This window comes from Heteronotia binoei, chromosome 7 (genome assembly GCF_032191835.1).
Source record: "Heteronotia binoei isolate CCM8104 ecotype False Entrance Well chromosome 7, APGP_CSIRO_Hbin_v1, whole genome shotgun sequence".
Classification (NCBI taxonomy): Eukaryota; Metazoa; Chordata; class Lepidosauria; order Squamata; family Gekkonidae; genus Heteronotia; species Heteronotia binoei.
Genome location: NC_083229.1, coordinates 33,286,768 through 33,303,101, shown reverse-complemented (window position 1 = coordinate 33,303,101; position 16,334 = coordinate 33,286,768). Strand labels below are relative to the sequence as shown.

General features: G+C 42.5%; 1 protein-coding gene across 1 annotated transcript in view; it reads right to left on the bottom strand.

Annotated features, from left to right (window-relative positions):
* RSPO2 (R-spondin 2) overlaps positions 1-16,334 on the bottom strand; it is a 169,234-nt gene that overhangs the window by 37,507 nt on the left and 115,393 nt on the right. Inside the window, exon 5 of the mRNA XM_060243323.1 lies at positions 14,409-14,597. Coding sequence (XP_060099306.1) covers positions 14,409-14,597 — 189 coding nt within the window. The remainder of the gene's footprint in view (positions 1-14,408; positions 14,598-16,334) is intronic.

Sequence of the window (16,334 nt, the reverse complement as noted above, 5' to 3'; positions counted from 1 at the left end):
ATTATTCCCTATGGAGAATGATTCCCATAGGGAATAATGGGGAATTAATCCATGGGTATTGGGGGCTCTGGGGGGGCTATTTTTTGAGGTAGAGGCACCAAATTTTTAGTATAGCATCTAGTTCCTCTCCCCAAAATACCCCCCCCCCAAGTTTCAAAATGATTGGACCAGGGGGTCCAATTCTATGAGCCCCAAAATATGGTGCCCCTATCCTTCATTATTTCCTATGGAAGAAAGGCATTTGAAAAGGTGTGCTGCCCCTTTAAATGTGATGGCCAGAACTCCCTTGGAGTTCAGTTATGTTTGTCACACCCTTGTTCCTGGCTCCGCCCCCAAAGTCCCCAGATATTTCTTGACTAGGGCTTGGCAACCCTAGTTGGCGCAATAAGGTACACCCATCTTTCCTGGGCTTGTAAAATTGCTGGCCAGGCTCAACGCAAGCAAGAAAGCAGGAGTTTGGCTTAGGGCTGACGACTGTGGACTCTAGTCTAGGCCACAAAAGCGTATACCACAACAAATCTTTTAGTCCTTAAAAAACAGTACTGGAATCATTTTTAGCTTCAATTTTGCCATAAGCATAGCTACCTCTCTGGAATTGGCCTTCGTGGTTGCAACTGCAAGCCCAGCGCTTTGAGGGGATCCACTACCCAATATGAGCAAGTGGCTCAGTCTAGCAGTTGCTAAAAAGAAACTGCAAGTCTCACTCCTATGGAAACTCACGTTTGAGCCAAATCAGCAAGGAGCAGGACAAGTGCTTGCTTGATGAAGTCGTGTATTTTTATCAACACCCTAAGGCACTTTTCTCCTTTCTGTATGAAGGGCCGTGAAATCGATAAATGAATGTAGATTAATTACTGAAAATTCAATCCAGGCAGTAGTCATTGCTTGATGTGCGATTACACAGTCTTGGAGCAGATTATCCAATTAATGGAGGATTGCAGGCATGAAGAGATGGGAACAGAGATTGCTGAGCCGCAGGATCTTATCCCTCCCATCCTCGCATTGTTATTACTGGTGATAGGATCGAACCATTAGCCATGCTTGCTTCCTCCTTACAAGAAGATGCAATCCATCCTACAGTCTCAGCTTTGCTTTGCCCTATGCAAGAATTTATACCAGGCAACAGCTTTACAAATTGTGCCATTGGAGGTGAAGATTATAACCAGCTTTTCACCAACTAATTTGATAATTTTCTTTAAATTTTCCAGATGAAGTAGAAATAATCCCTTTGATTCAGTAGAAGATTTAAGAGGTTACAGTGCAGTCAGAACATGCTAATGCAACAAAACCTTATGTCTGTGTGGGTGAGTGTTCATCCCTATCAACATGGATCATTTCTGGCACCTTCAAATATCTTTTTTTAAAAAGACACTTCTGCATGTTGAAGGGTACAAGCCTCAAGAGACTGCAACATGGATGAGATTCAGACATAGGCACAGTGAGTTTCTCTGTCACAAGTTGGCTATAGAGGGAAAGAACTGGGCATATATTGTTCTTTGTTCAATTGGTTCAACTAGGTACAGATCTATGGTACGGATAGATAAAATCAGTGATATCCTCTCATTGGTTTTCTGAGACTACAATGCTACTTGTTCTACATGAGAGAACAAAGTTTGAATACACTGGCACCTTTAAGACCAACAAAATTTTATTCAAGGTATGAGTTTTTGTGTGCATACACATTTTCACAGATACACAGAAATGAGGTTCAAGTAATTATGAAACTGGATGGTACTTCTTTGGCATAAAGCACCAGCCATTCTCATAAACCTTGCCTTATGTCTAGTAGGAATTTTTTTTCAGGGCCTGTGACCAGATCAAAATACAGGCTTTCATTAAGGATACACATGCCTTAATTTCCTTAAAATGGACATGTATTTGTGAGACTGAATGTATTTGTTAGATTAGCAGCGGAATCTCACCCTCATGCTAGAATGTCAAATTGAATTTTCAAATCTACACACATCCATTAGGTGACCTTCAACAAAAACTATTAAACCTGTTTGCATTTTCTGTAATTGTAACTGGTTAAGATTGATAAGAGCTTATGACTAACAAGATAAGACATCTCTTTATTAGGAATTGCAAGGTATAGTGCCAAACCAAAATATTCCCATATTGGATTACTGGTCTTCATCAGGCAAAACCTTAATGTGAATGGCAACTGTGAAGACATGTATTTTTGGGTGGAGGTCTCAACTGAGTAAAACCTTCACAAGGAGTTTTTAAAAGTTTTTATCTCTGGGCAGAAAACAGGCAGGAAGAGGGAAGTCAGTTGAATGACTTTCCAGCCTCACCTCAGCTGCCTCTCAAGAAACGCTAATAGGTCCAACTAGAAACTATAGGATGGTCCAGTCTTCCCCCCGCCCTGCTCCAAGTGGGGAACAGAGATCTGGAGTAATTAAGACTAGAAGGACTCCAGGACAAAACTCAGGAAAAGTTTCTTTGACCCAGCCTGACTTGGTCAGTGGGTGCGGAAAAGATAACAAAAGTCTTGGGAACGAGGGCAGTCTCTTGGGTTCTGGTTCCATCGAAGCAGAAAGAATTATTAACTGAGGTCTGGAAGAAGCAGCCATTACCATGTGCTGGCATGCACACTTGAAAGAGGCATGAAGGTAATGGTACTCCTGTAAAAAATCTGTAACTTTCTAAGCAAAAGAGTTTGCCTTACATTTAACAACAGACAGAGCCGGCACTGGGAAGCCAGTGCAAGGCTAGTGCCCCAGGCCAGGTGCCCCCCACCGCCCCTTGCTTCCTCAGTGAGGGTGCGCTCGGTGGCCACTGCAGCAGGACTTCTAGCCTCAGCTTGCACGTACATGTGCATCCCGTCGCTCCATCCCTCACGTCTGTGCTTCCAAGCTGTGGAGTGACAGTGAGTGAGCAGGGTGCGTGTCTGCTGAGGCTGGAAACCCTGCAGCAGCCACTGAGCTCGCTATTTCCCTCACTGAGGAAGCAAGGGTAGTTGGGAATGCTGAAACTGGTGCCCTCCCTCCAGAGCCATGCTCCAGGCAGCCGCCTCATGCTGCCTAATGGACGTGCCAGCTCTGACAACAGATAGGGCATGAATAGAGGGAGGGACAGAGGAATTGTCTTTTACCCTTTTCTTTTGAATAATCTAATGCTGCGCTAAAAATATATGTTTGTGAATATTTTCTTTTTAATAAATACTTTATGACTTTTGATCCTGGTAGTGCTTTAGGGCTGCCATCAGGTGGAGCCTGGAGATCTCCCGCTTTTACAAGTGATCTCCAGCTACAAGTGATTTCCAGCTGGCAGAGATCAGCTCACCTGGAGAAAATGGCTGTTTTGAAGGGTGGATTCTATGTACCCTGCTGAGGCCCCTCCCCTTCCCAAACCCTGCCCTCTTGCTCCACCCCCAAAGACTCCCAAATATTTTCCAACACAGACCTGGCAACCCTAGCTTCTCTGTGCCACACAGACCTCCACCATCTTGGACACAGTATTTTGAAAGGAGCACCAGAAGGCAGTCAGTTGGCAAGTGGCTACTCCCCTAGTGGAGCACAGCAAGCTGTCCCTGTGATAACAAGATGCTGGACAGCAGGAGACATGCTAGTTCATGGATGTCTATGAAAGGGGAAGAGGGCAAGGCAAAGGGAAAGATGGCAAGACCTCAAAGCTTGGAAAGGAAGCTGGGAGTCCTGACCCTCCCAGTGGACAATTCCTACAAAGGTCAGGTGGTGGCAGTAGTTGAACAGAGAAGAAGAAACACCCCTCCAGATGTTGGGAAAATCCAGGAGGACAGGACGGTCTGCAGGCCAGAGCAGGACTGGTCCACCACAGAATTGTACTCCTCCTCAGAACATGACACTGAAAGAAAATGTCACGACTGCAAAGTATTACCTCATCAAGACTGGACAGACACTTTTCCAAAGTGCTGAAGGAGGTATGACCATGTACAATTCAGTAGCAATGACAAACAACAGCTTGTCTCATGGACAAGCCTGAGGGGTTCTTGGTCCCCTGTTCGTCTATCATCTTCCCCTTTCATACACAGCCATTTAATCAAATATTTCTGCATTTGAGGCAAACCATCATGAAGCAGAAAACAAACAACAGTTTGTGGTTTGGAAGGATTGACAAACTGTGGTATGTTATGAATGCTGAAGTATTCTATAATGGAGCCAACATGTGAAGGGATGAGAAGGAGCAAAAGAATGTGTAACTAAAGATCTCTCGTTCTTCTTCATGTAACATAGTTTATCACTATATCTGAATAAAACCAGTCATTGTTCTTCATGTGAATATTCTGTTCCACTCAAGTTCTTTATTTTTTAATTGCTTCAAAAATAGTTTTAAAAAGCATGGATATGACACCAGGGTGAACATGTTCACTGTGTACAAATAAAAAAAGAAATGCTATCAGCCATTGTGAAATGAGATCATGTTTAAGCAAATTAGACTGGATTAGAAGAGAATTAAATTAGATAGGCTTAGAACAGCTGTAAACAGAGCACACACATGCTCTGTTATATCCAGAGGTGCCAGAACTCTCAAGAAGGAGAAACACATAGGTGCACTTCATGAAATTTTAAACATTTTTTGAGAACTATGTTTTCCCCAGGAAAAAAGTCCTGGTTATATCACTTTATGACAATGAAGATGCTCTAGTCTTGTGGCTGCTGATGAGGAAGCAAAATTAGATCTAAATGTATTTGCCTCTGCAACAGAGATTGGGGGGAAGAAATGCTGCTCAAAGCAAGATTGTGTAGTTAGAAAACTGGATACTTTTGTTGCATAGCCCACAACTTTTCTCTACTTACAGTATAAAATGCTGATTTTAAGTTTTTTAAAAGGTGGCATATAGTCCTTATGCCTTTAAATATTTCTCAGCTAATTACAACAAGAATAGCCTTTCCAAGCCAAATTGTTCAGGTCCAAAAATATTACAATTGTCCATCCAAGACTTCAGTTTGAGTCCCAAATGCATGGCATACAATTTGCATAACACAGAAAGCAAACTAACGGGTTTGTACTTTGTGGGATCTAAGCAAGTACACTTATTTTCGTAGATGGGGACCACATTTGATGACTGCCAATCTGCAGGGATTTCATCTGTTTAATCTAATGCCGGGGGGGGGGGGGAGCCAGAAGCAAAGCCTACCAAGTGGAACACTGAACTGTCAATAAAAAATTCCTCTGAACTGGAATGACATCTGAATCTGCAGCACTGGCAGTTTTAGGCAATGAATCAGCCAAAGAACCTCATCAGGCTCAACTTCCTTCCATATTTCTGTGGCTAAGCTATGTTTCACCTCAGAGGTTTTCTCACTGGTTTCAATACCTTCTCTCAACAGAGAATGATTAATGTTGGGAACCTGAAAAACATAATTCCTCACTGAGACTGTGAAGTAGTATATGGGCCTTCCCATATCAGCACTACATTCTGCTGCAGGATCAGACCAGACAGAAGATGATGATGAAATGGGCTCTCTCATATTGTTTGCAGCTGGCCCACAGCCACAGCAGAGCATTCCATGCCCATGCCCTTGGCTTTCCATGCACACCCCACAAGTGGCTGACAGCAAGCAGGATCTTCAAGACCTCCCAGAGAGCCAACTTGCTGGCTAGCGCAGATACAATAAGGCGCCAAGGTGGGCCTTTGGAGAATGCCTGCCCCAGCACTTCACTGTACCTCCTTAGAGAGTTGAGGAGGCAAAGTGACAGGGCAGCACCTAGCTGCCTCCTCTTTGGAGAGTCACTCGTGATGTTACCATGTTGGGGGTGGGGCATGACACTCCTCCCAAAATTCCACAGCCCCTGAAGCCACATTTTCAATCACAGGGCAATTTCAAAACATTAAAAGATTTTTCAGGATTTTTTTGATAGTACAAGCCTAAAGCTGTCAATGCTTCAATGGCATTCAGGTTGCACCAATGAAAATCCCCTGAAAATATTTCAATGTTCTGAATTTCTCCTATGATTGAAACAGCAATCACAGTATGACTAGAAGACAGAGAAGCGGACATTTTATAACATAAATATGAACTTCTGCATCACAGGAAGCTCCTATCAATTTCCCTTGTCTCTGCCTGGTCCCTTCTAAGAGCCTTACGTCATTCCACAAGGATGATTCCATTATAGTAGACTTGCCAGCCTCCGAGTGGGACCTGGGCATCCCTTGGGATTACAATGCATCTCCTGATGAGAGAGATCATCTCCCCTGGAGAAATGGCTGCTTTGGAGGGTGGACTCTATGGTGTTATACCCCACTGTCCTCCTCAGGCTCCATCCCAAAATCTCTAGGAGCTTTCCAACCTGCATCTGGAAACCCTACCTCCCCATCCCCCACCGGTGGGGCCACAGGGACCTGGCAACTTTATATTATAAAGAGTCCCATTACTTAGTTCTTGCGAAATAAAAGGAGCGCTAGTGTTATCCCTTCCAATAGCAAAGCTGATGGTCAAATGTCTACCATGAAAGTGCTCCACTCACAAAAGGTAGAGATGTCTACATACTTGAAGGATTCCCTAGGAATGCAGGAAAATATTACTTTGCAGATTCAAAAATAAGAGGATGCTATCAGTGAGCAGCCTAACAAATCAGGAATGCTCACTACCCTTTATGAAGCTCAGACTGTTGAAGGCACTTGAGAAACTATTTAAATGGAAAATAAATATCAAGAAGTTTCAATTGGCCTAATCAAGCCTGTTACTAGTTATATTCTGGAAAGGCAGTTTTGAGTTGTGAATATATTTTTTTCAGTCATTCATCTTGTATCACATGATTCTTCACAACTTGTTTCTCCTGAATAAAAAAAATAGTGAAATTAAGAAAAATGTGCCCTATAGACACAGTTTTCAGTTGTTGCTTAAAGCTTGTCTGAAGACATGTGCCTAACTTACAAGAATGTTTTATTCTACAATGCCACCCATGGGCAAGAGACCAGTTCAACTCGTTTGTTAGCAATCAGCTCCATCATGAATCCTCTCTGAGATGTCATAGCCATTTTTAAAGATATACTGAAAAGGTGGGAAAAGAGTTACATTAGAGAAATGAATGTCTCAGGCATAGAATAGTACTTTTCGTAATGATTATGCTAAAAAAAAAATTACAGTGTCATCCTAAGCAGAATTACACCCTTCTAAAAAAAACAATTGGTTTGGATCCAGCAATGTATAAAAGAAAGCAAATGATCTTACAACAATTCTGCTTGCCCAAGATCTCATGCAACACTTAGTGCTTTTCTCCATATATATCACAGTGCCCAGAAATTGTTTGGACAAACTTTTGTGCAAGTGAGTATATAATAATTTTTGACTTAGTTTTTGAACTTACTTTTAGACCCCATCAGACCTTCTCCATTCATTTGGAAAGACAATGACTACACAGGAGCATGACAAAAGCTGGTAAGATTATTGGTGTCATGGAGAGGGGGATTTTTCTTCCTTTCTCATAAACCTCCCAAAAGCTTCTACCCTGGAAATCTTGTTGGTTTTTAAGTTGCTACTGGACTTGAACCTTGCTCTTCCACTGCAGACCAACAAGACTATCCACCTGAAACTAGAATTCAGAGTCACCCTTGCAGTTTGTTGGCAGTAGACCTGGGACAGTCACTTTCATCACACAATGTGTAACTAACTTACACAATAAACTAATTTAAGGCCAGAGGAGATTTTTTAAAAAGCCAGAGGATTGGGATAAGTTCAATAAAACTCAAGAACCGATTTACTGACGACCATTAACAGTCTGCAGAGACAATCTCCATAGTTCTTAAGATCTGATATTGGGGACAAAGAGAGAGCGCTGTCTCCTTCACAAAATGCTTGCAAGTGCCAGAGGCATATAGTCTGCTGTCACAAGGCTGGGCTCGATAACTTGATGCAATATGCTAAGGCACTTCTGATACTTTTTTAAACAGAACTACGGGTCAAACAAGACACATAGGATCCCAATTGGGATTGGGGCCATGACATTGGGAGAGTATAGCAGACAGGAGGCTGTCCTGCCACTGGAAGGTGTTAACAGCCAAATATTTGTTGGCGCCAGAGCCTATTTGAATGCTGCTCTAACATTCAATGCAGCTCTGAGAGAGCTAACTGAATGTGAGAGTAAGTGGAGCAGCTGACAGTCTCTGGTAGGGGTGTGTATTCGACATAAACTGAACTGAATAAATATCTGAAAAATACTTTATTAGTATTTTTTGTATTTATTAAGCAGAAGCTATCAACAAGGTGATCCCAAATAAAAGCTGATCTTATTTGGTTTTTATTTGGGTGGAAGGAAGGCAAGGCATGTCTCTCTGATCTTTCTTTTCCCAGCCAGCCCTTTGTGGCAGGCTGGCTGGGAAAGGGAATGGAGGCATTTAAACAGAACAGAAGGGAACATAAATGCCTCCCCTATTTGTCAGCCATTGCAGGCTAGCTGGGGAAGCAAGAGTAGGTCAATTTCGGTTCCCTCCGCTTACAAGCAAAGGGGACCGAAACTGACCTTTGCCTTCCCTCCCTGACCTGCCTAGGCTTAGGGAGGGAATGCAAGGCATGTCTCCCCATCTGTCTTTCCTTCTCCAGCCAATGTGCCACAGTTGGAAGAGAAGGTAAAGTTGGTCAGTTTCAGTTCCTTCTGCTTCCAAGTGGAGGTGGGGGTGAAACTGTCCATTCATTGCCTTCCCATTCTTCACTGCCCTGTCTCTGGGAGAGAGGGCAGGGCATGCCTCCGCATCTGTCTTCTCTTACCTAGCCCTGCACCATGGCAGGCCAGCTGAGGAAGAGCAGGGGTCATATAAACATGCTTCCTGGATTAGTCTTCCTTTCCTCAGCCACCCTGCCATGGCGGGGCAGCTGGGGAAGGGAATGGAGAGTGTCAGTTTCGATCTCCCCACTCAGGAGCTAGGGAGAGCAAAGCGGAAGGGTTGAATGCCTCCCTCCCATTTAAAATGGTCAGCGTGGAAGGTCTGCCTATGTGTTGATCTTTTTAAATGGGAGGAAGACTTCAGGCCGTTTAGTTTTGCTCTCCAGCCACTTTGGAGTGGGGAACAGTAAAATGGAGGGGCTGAATGCCTTCCTCCCATTTAAAAGGATCAGCTGACAGGGAGACCCATGCACATATCCTTTTAAATGGGAGGAAGCCATTAAACCCAGAGCGGAGAAGAGCAAAACTGAGGTTTTAATGGCATTTAAAGCCTTCCCCTCCCTCTCTGAGGTGTGCCCTCTCTGCTGCATGACTCCGGAAAGGAAGGTATTTAAATTTTAAATACCTTCCCTCCCTGAGCCACTCCACAGTGGCAGCACACTTCAGCAAGGAAAGGGGAAGGTGTTTAAAGAGACATACCTATCCATCTCTCCCTAAGGCAGGCTGCAGCCACAGCCACAGCACATCTTGGGGAGAAAAGGGAAGGTATGGAGCAAAATAATTTCGGCAATACCAATCTTTTTCCTGAAAAAATACCTTTACCCATTTAAAAATAAATGCATGTATTTTGATGATGTTTAAGTTATATAAATTGTTTCTAACAATGGGCTCTAAATTTGGTTTGTATTAACCCTTTTGGTTCTTAATTCCAATATTTTTGTGCTAAGTTTTCCCCTCCCTCTTTGTTTCTTTCTTTAGAAGCAAGCTGAACCCATGCAGAGCACTGTGCTGCCCCTCCCTGCAGTGTAACTTGGGTGGCTTGCCTGTAGAACCTGCCTTGCATACAGTTCTTATATTAATTTTCAGAAGCAAGAAGCTCAGGTCTGAAACTTAGATTTAGATAGATCAGTTTTATTGCATAAGCCCAATGGCTGTTACAAACCATGAAATAAGGTACAATAAAATACAGTGAAACTTAGATGCTGAGAACAAAACAGGGAATGCCGCCTCTTTTGTGCAATTTTTATGCACATAAGAACTACCTTTGTTCATTGTCTTCAACAATCAAGGAGAATGACCTCTTATTCACAGCTCTCCTAACAACCAAATCCACAGTGAGTGTCGAAGAAAAAGACAGAACTATCGCTGTTTGGCATAAAAAAATGTTTGGAATAAAATAGTTTGGCATAAAAAAATGGGGTGCACATAAAGACAGATGGCTATTCTTAAGCAGGATGCTTTCACCTGTGCAATGGAAAGGGTTTTGGTTTAGCTCACATGGAATCTCCTGTTGACAAAGCAGCCAGCGTTTTGAGCAAGCTGGAAGAAAACGAGAACCAAGAGCTACGATGTTAAAACAAGGCTAGGCTATTAATCCTGTTAAAGCATTTTCTTCCCAAGGAAAATCCTTTCCTGGATGACTTCCAAAAAACCCATCACTTTGGAATGGTTTGGAATAGCTGAAAAAAGCATTAACTGTTTGTTTTTAAATCAACATTTCATAGTTCTGTGAACTATTTCATGACTGAGAAAGTGAGACATTTTGGAACATTTTATATATATCCTTTTCAGTAGAATTTTAATTGTATAAGGTAGGGTTACATAGCTTTTGCTCAGGAGGATGGGCGGGGCATCCCTAGCTCGACAGAAACTGAGATTTTAAAAAGTCTCATAATCAAAAGACCTACCTGGAGGACTACAGCTTGTTGCAGTTCTCTATATCTGTCTATCACAGTCCCATGGTGATATGACAGAGGTCTTGAGCCACTGCCTGACTTTCATGGTTAAGTGGGGCTAAAAGTGAACAATGTGAAACAGAACCCTGACTAGACTGAAGTAATGCTGGTTGGAAAGCCTGAGGTCCTGAAGGATAACATGCTTTTCCACTTTTCATGAGGTCAGCTGGCTCAAGAGTCTAGAGCTTATACTGGACCCAGCATTAATGCTGGAAAAGCAAGTTAATGTTGATGCAAAAAAAAAAAAATGCTTTCTTCCAGCTTTGTTTAGCTCTACCTTGACTTGGTCAATCTGGGCACCACGCCAGAGAAACATCAAGAGTATACTACTGTAATGTACTCTACATAGGTCTCCCCTTAAGCTCCAAGACTGCAGTTTGTGCAGAACACTGCAGCTTGGTTATTATCAGGAGCTTGCCAGATCATGCATATTATACCCATTCTATAGTCATCCCATTGGCTGCCCATTAGCTACTAGGTTCAATTAAAAGTAGGCGCTAGGGATGGGTACAAACTGAAAAAGTAACTGCAGCTCAAGCACAAACAGGGCCAGTTCGTGGCTCATTTCAAACCGATTCATTTGGTCACTCTGTGTCTGAAACGGAAAACAAGTCATCTTTTTTCCCTTGGTGGTCGTTTGGTTAGTTTTTGTGGTTCATTTTTCCAGACAGCACGGCACCAATGCAATCAATTCCTACACAATGCTTGGGATGGACTTCTGGGAGTTCTAGTAACACCCATAGCAGTTGTCCATACCTAGATTGGCAGCTCTGGGAGCCAATCACAGAGCTCCCATTCTGATTTATGGAAGCAGACACCCTGACTCAGCTGCTTTCACTTTGCAGTGTGAAGAGAGGAGTGTTAGTTGTCATGAGAGCTAAACATGTTTAAACAAGGATAGGCTGAGCTTTCCAAGGGCACCTGCTTTGGGAGACTACAACTTGGACATTCCAAATCTTATCTTTGCCAAACTTGGAGGGCAGATGGAGGAGAACCTGAAGACTCCCAGTGAGTTTGGCAACTCTAACTTGTGAGGGGGTTGTTCTACACCTCCCAAACCAAATGAACCATAAACCAATTCAAGAAATCAAACGAACCATGAACCACTGGTTTGGGCAATCAAACGAACTGTGAACCAACACAAACCACCATTTTCCCTCGCTTTGCCCATCTCTAGAAGGGGCTATAACATAGAAAGTCCTTCATGGCCTTGAACCCTCATATCTGCAAGACACTGACCCTCACAACTCATACCACTTACTGCTTGTTTAACATGTCGTGCTTAATAACAACCCTTTGTTCAGATTCATGCTTTCTTTCAGATACCTGCAGTCCTGTTGCACAGTTTATTAGATGTCTCATCCTACTGACTGACTTACTTACATTATCCATCTTGAGCTGCAGTGAGAAAGATGATTATAAGTAAGGTAAATAAGTACATTTCTATAAAATCACTGTCATACAATAGCTATTCAGCCTGAGCCATTAATTCAGCCAGGTCTGAGAAGTCTATGATCTTACTATTTAAATAGTAATGTTGCAAGTATAGAAGTATCAATCAGTAGGGAGGAAGAAAACGGGTAGTGCCAATAATCTCTCTGCCTCTTGCATGCTTACATCCTTTTTTAGAATGCACTTAGTTCTAGACTCACCTTGCATTGGTTTTACTGCTGTTTCAACTATTATTCTACAACCCTGACAGATTTTGGGGGAGTTCACGCAAGAATTTAGTACAGCAAGCAATTCTTCAATATCACCATTGACCTCCTCCCAGCTCTTTGTCCAGGTCATTGTCCTCAACATTCCTTTCTCCTTGAAAGCTCATTATTGGCCTTCCCCATTTTGTACTTGAAACTAAATGTAAACATTTACCCCATCTATCCCATCCCCCTTCAGAAATCACTTATTTTAAAAGAAGAATGCCGGTGCAATCAGTGTCAGCTTACATACAAAGGCATTTCTGCAAGACCTTAAGGGGCTGATTTTTGATTAACAGTTTAACTGCAATAAATATGAACACCTTTGCACTACAGTGATTAATAAGGAGACATAAGGACAGGCTACAAATATCTGAAGGGTGAAAATTGCCACAGAGGAACAGGAATATGTATTGTAGATCCCTGAGGACGCCAGTATGAATAATGGGACGGGAAGGATTCTGGCAGCTAGAACTGATTTGGAGAGACCCTAAGCAGGAAGATTCACTAAGCTTGCACAATATTCCTACCTTGGGAAAATGGGGCAAGTTTCATTGCTAGAAATTCTTAAAGCTGAACAGGAAGACACATACCAGACTCACAGAAAGGGGTATGTGAATATTTAGCAAGGAAAGCAGGTAACAAGGAAAGGGAAGAGGGAGCTTATTTGAAGGCCATTTTGGAAAAAAAAAATCAAAGGTCTTTTATTGGGGGCCCCTCTCTACTGTCTACTAGCAAATCTAGACTCTGGTCATTGCAGTGTAGCATCATAATATCTTGAAGACAATACCCAACATTATTGTAGGAAACAGTCCTTGACCACATGCAGTTATTTTGCCGTAGCGGCAGCAATACTCTTTCTGAAAGGGAAAGTGGTACCCTAACTGAGAGGTCTAAAGCCACACAGTCAGGTAAATTATGTCTTATTCTACAGTAGATGGGAATGTCAAAGCACAAAACCTATGCCCGCTGACCCAGCTTCTGCTGCATGGAACCACAAATGCAGCTTCCGCAATGATTGCTGTGTGTAAATAGCAAATATAGCAAAATAAAATGTAAACAAAATGAACAGAAATAGGTCACATATGCACAAAGCACATGCATTTGACCCCAGCCCACCAAAAATATCCTTGCTTCCTTTTTTCAGTTTTATCCGTCAAAATCTAAGTGTATTTTTAGTTATATAATCTAATACTTACCCTACATGTTGCTGTGAGTTTACAGACTGAGAATATTAGGAAGAGAGATTATCACCACAGTCATTTAACAGGTATTTATAGAGATTACTGTTCTTAAAGTCATTGAATAGTATTTTCCTTACTCCTTCCTCTATTGCCTCTACAGTTTTAAAAACAAAAATGATCAGAGAACAAACAATAGACTAATGTTTTATAAATTAAGCATCAGAGTCAAACGCCACAAATAGTTCTGGAGAAGACAAAGAATAGTGACCATGACCTAGCCTCACCAAAAGCAGACCAGGAAGCCCAAGTATGCAGCTGTATGCCCCATGCCACTTGCAACCTACATATTTTAAAAGGTGCACCTTTTGATCCTGTTTCTGCTCATTTTCCTGACTTTCTAAATAGTACTGTACGTTGAATAGAAAGGTCACAACTTATAATAGGTTGGATTCTACTAGCAGAGGCATTTTCTTCCAATGGAAGAAGTCTTGCCTAATGCAAGACGGTTGATTGGGGAAGGTTGATCCTTCCCAGGCCTTGAATTCAGCAGAAGCTCACAGGAGCGCAGCTCCCGAACCTTTCTGAGGGTTCCCCCTTCTCCTCCCCAACTACCTCCTCCTCCCCAACTACCTACCTACTATTGAATAGTAGGTGCAGCTGCATAACAATCCCTGGATGAGCTCCACCACCTATTTCTCTACAAAATGACCACTGCTCCTTCCACTGGAGGAAAGTGCCTCTACTAGCAGAAAAGATTTGGTGGAGCCCACCAGCCACCACAGAAGGTACTGTGTTCCAAAGGTAGCTTGAGAGTACTATCTGAGGAAGCTCTTTCAGCACTCCCATGAACAAGGTGGCAAAGAGACCAACAGTTTGTTCATGTTTTGGGGGAAAACAAGAGAATGTTCAACCTTAGTTAGACAAGAGAGGCTTTAGCAAGGAAAAGAGCCCATCAAGATTGCTTTGGCATTCTATACACTTACCTCCCGGACAGTGCCTCAGCGCCATTTTACATCTTCTGGACTCTGCAATCGTTGGGCATGGTATCGTGTCCTTTGCTGGCTTTTTCACAATCTGCCTTGTTCTCGTTTCTAAACCCCACTTAAATCCACACGTCTTGTTATATCGGCTGCAAGTTCCCCATTCACTCCATGGACCCACTTCACAGCCTTCTGAGGAAACCAATAAAAAACACACACATATGACAAGTCAGCACCCTTCTGCTGTTGGAGTTCCAAAGTGCTGGCCTTCAAAATACACAAACACACACAGTTAAAGGGACTCGCAATATCAGCAATGGCAGGTTTTTCTATCTTGCGTGGCTTTAATACAGTGTAAATAAATCACCACTATTGAACTTTATTAATTCTGACCCCTATGAACAAGACTCCTTCAGAATCCAGTCTTGATATAGGGAGGGACTGTGATCTTTATACTTCAATTACATACTGATTTGTTTACTGTTGTTTTAATCTTTCTTCCCCAAACAAATGACTATCATTCAAACCCCTTTAAATTATGGGAAATTCTGACCTTGCCTCTGTTCCCTTGTTGATACATACTACACTTCTGTATTAACACAAACCAATATGGGGTGGGGAGAGAGACTGCAAGGTATAGCCCAGTGTCATCAGATCTTGGAAGCTATGGAGGGTCGGATGAGAGTCCACCAAAAAAAGACTCTACAGAGCATGGCAAAGGAAAACCACCTCTGCCTTTCACTCACGTTGAAAGCTGCTTGCTAGGGTTGCTGTAAATCAGTTGCAACTTGACAGTAATATGGGAAGGCAAGCTAGTTCTGTCTTTTTGTGTACATTAATTGTCTGTGGCCAATGAGAGCTGGAGAGGAAGCAAGTGTGCAGAAACTGACACACACTAAAGCACTTTCAATCCACTTCCAGTCCACTTTCCAACTGGATTTTGCCAGCCCACACAGTAAAATCCAGCTGGAAAGTGCACTGAAAGTGGACTAAAAGTGCATTATTTAGTGTGTATGATTGCAACCAACGTCTCACAGTCCTCATGGGTATGAATTACTTTGTGTGGGCCTGGTAAGGTCAGAAGTTTGTTGCCTCCAAATGAAGCCATATATACAGCTCAGTCCCATACGCCCTTCTCCCCTTGCTAAGCCCAGTGCAGCTCCAGATTCCACCACCACCAATTGAGCCTGGCATCCTTCTCTGCCATGGCCAGCCTGCTGGGCTCCAACAATGCCACAGCTGGGTCGCAGCAGCTCAATTCTGAGCTGCTAAGAGCACTGTCTTATGTTTTTGTCTATATATTTCAAGGTTTTTAAAAATATTTTTCTTCAGATCTGTTTAGTGTCCATGTGGCCCCAATCCATAAACATAAGTATCTCCAGATGGGGGCCACACGTTGCGAGTAGTATATGAAAAGAAAATACAGCAATGTGGCTGGACGGTCAACGCTTTCTCCTTGGTTTGTTATATTTCAAATGGATTTGCAAGTCACCAAACTCCAATAACTTTTTTTCTTTTTAGGAGATGATTTCATAAAGAGATGTTATACAGGTTTCCCCCCCCCCACCCTTTTTTTAAAAGTGCAAAAAAAAAATCAAAACAACTAAGTAGAGGATAGCTTAGAGCATCCCTGAGATTTACTTGGAGGAAAGCCATCAGGTTTCAGAAACCAAGATTCCCTAGGAACCATTACTCTTGATTTATTAACGGTAAGAAGATGAATTGCATTGCTCTAACTTAATTACGGCACATTAACAGTTTCCATCTATCTTATGCACCAAGAACCCTAGCCAAAGAATTTATGCAGTGATGTAATGTGTGAACCTGTAAACCTCAGCTCAATATCCAGAGAGGTTAGAAAGTTCACAAGAGACTCATAAAAAAGACATTATAGCCAAAGAACTTACACAAAGCCTAATCGAGCAAAGC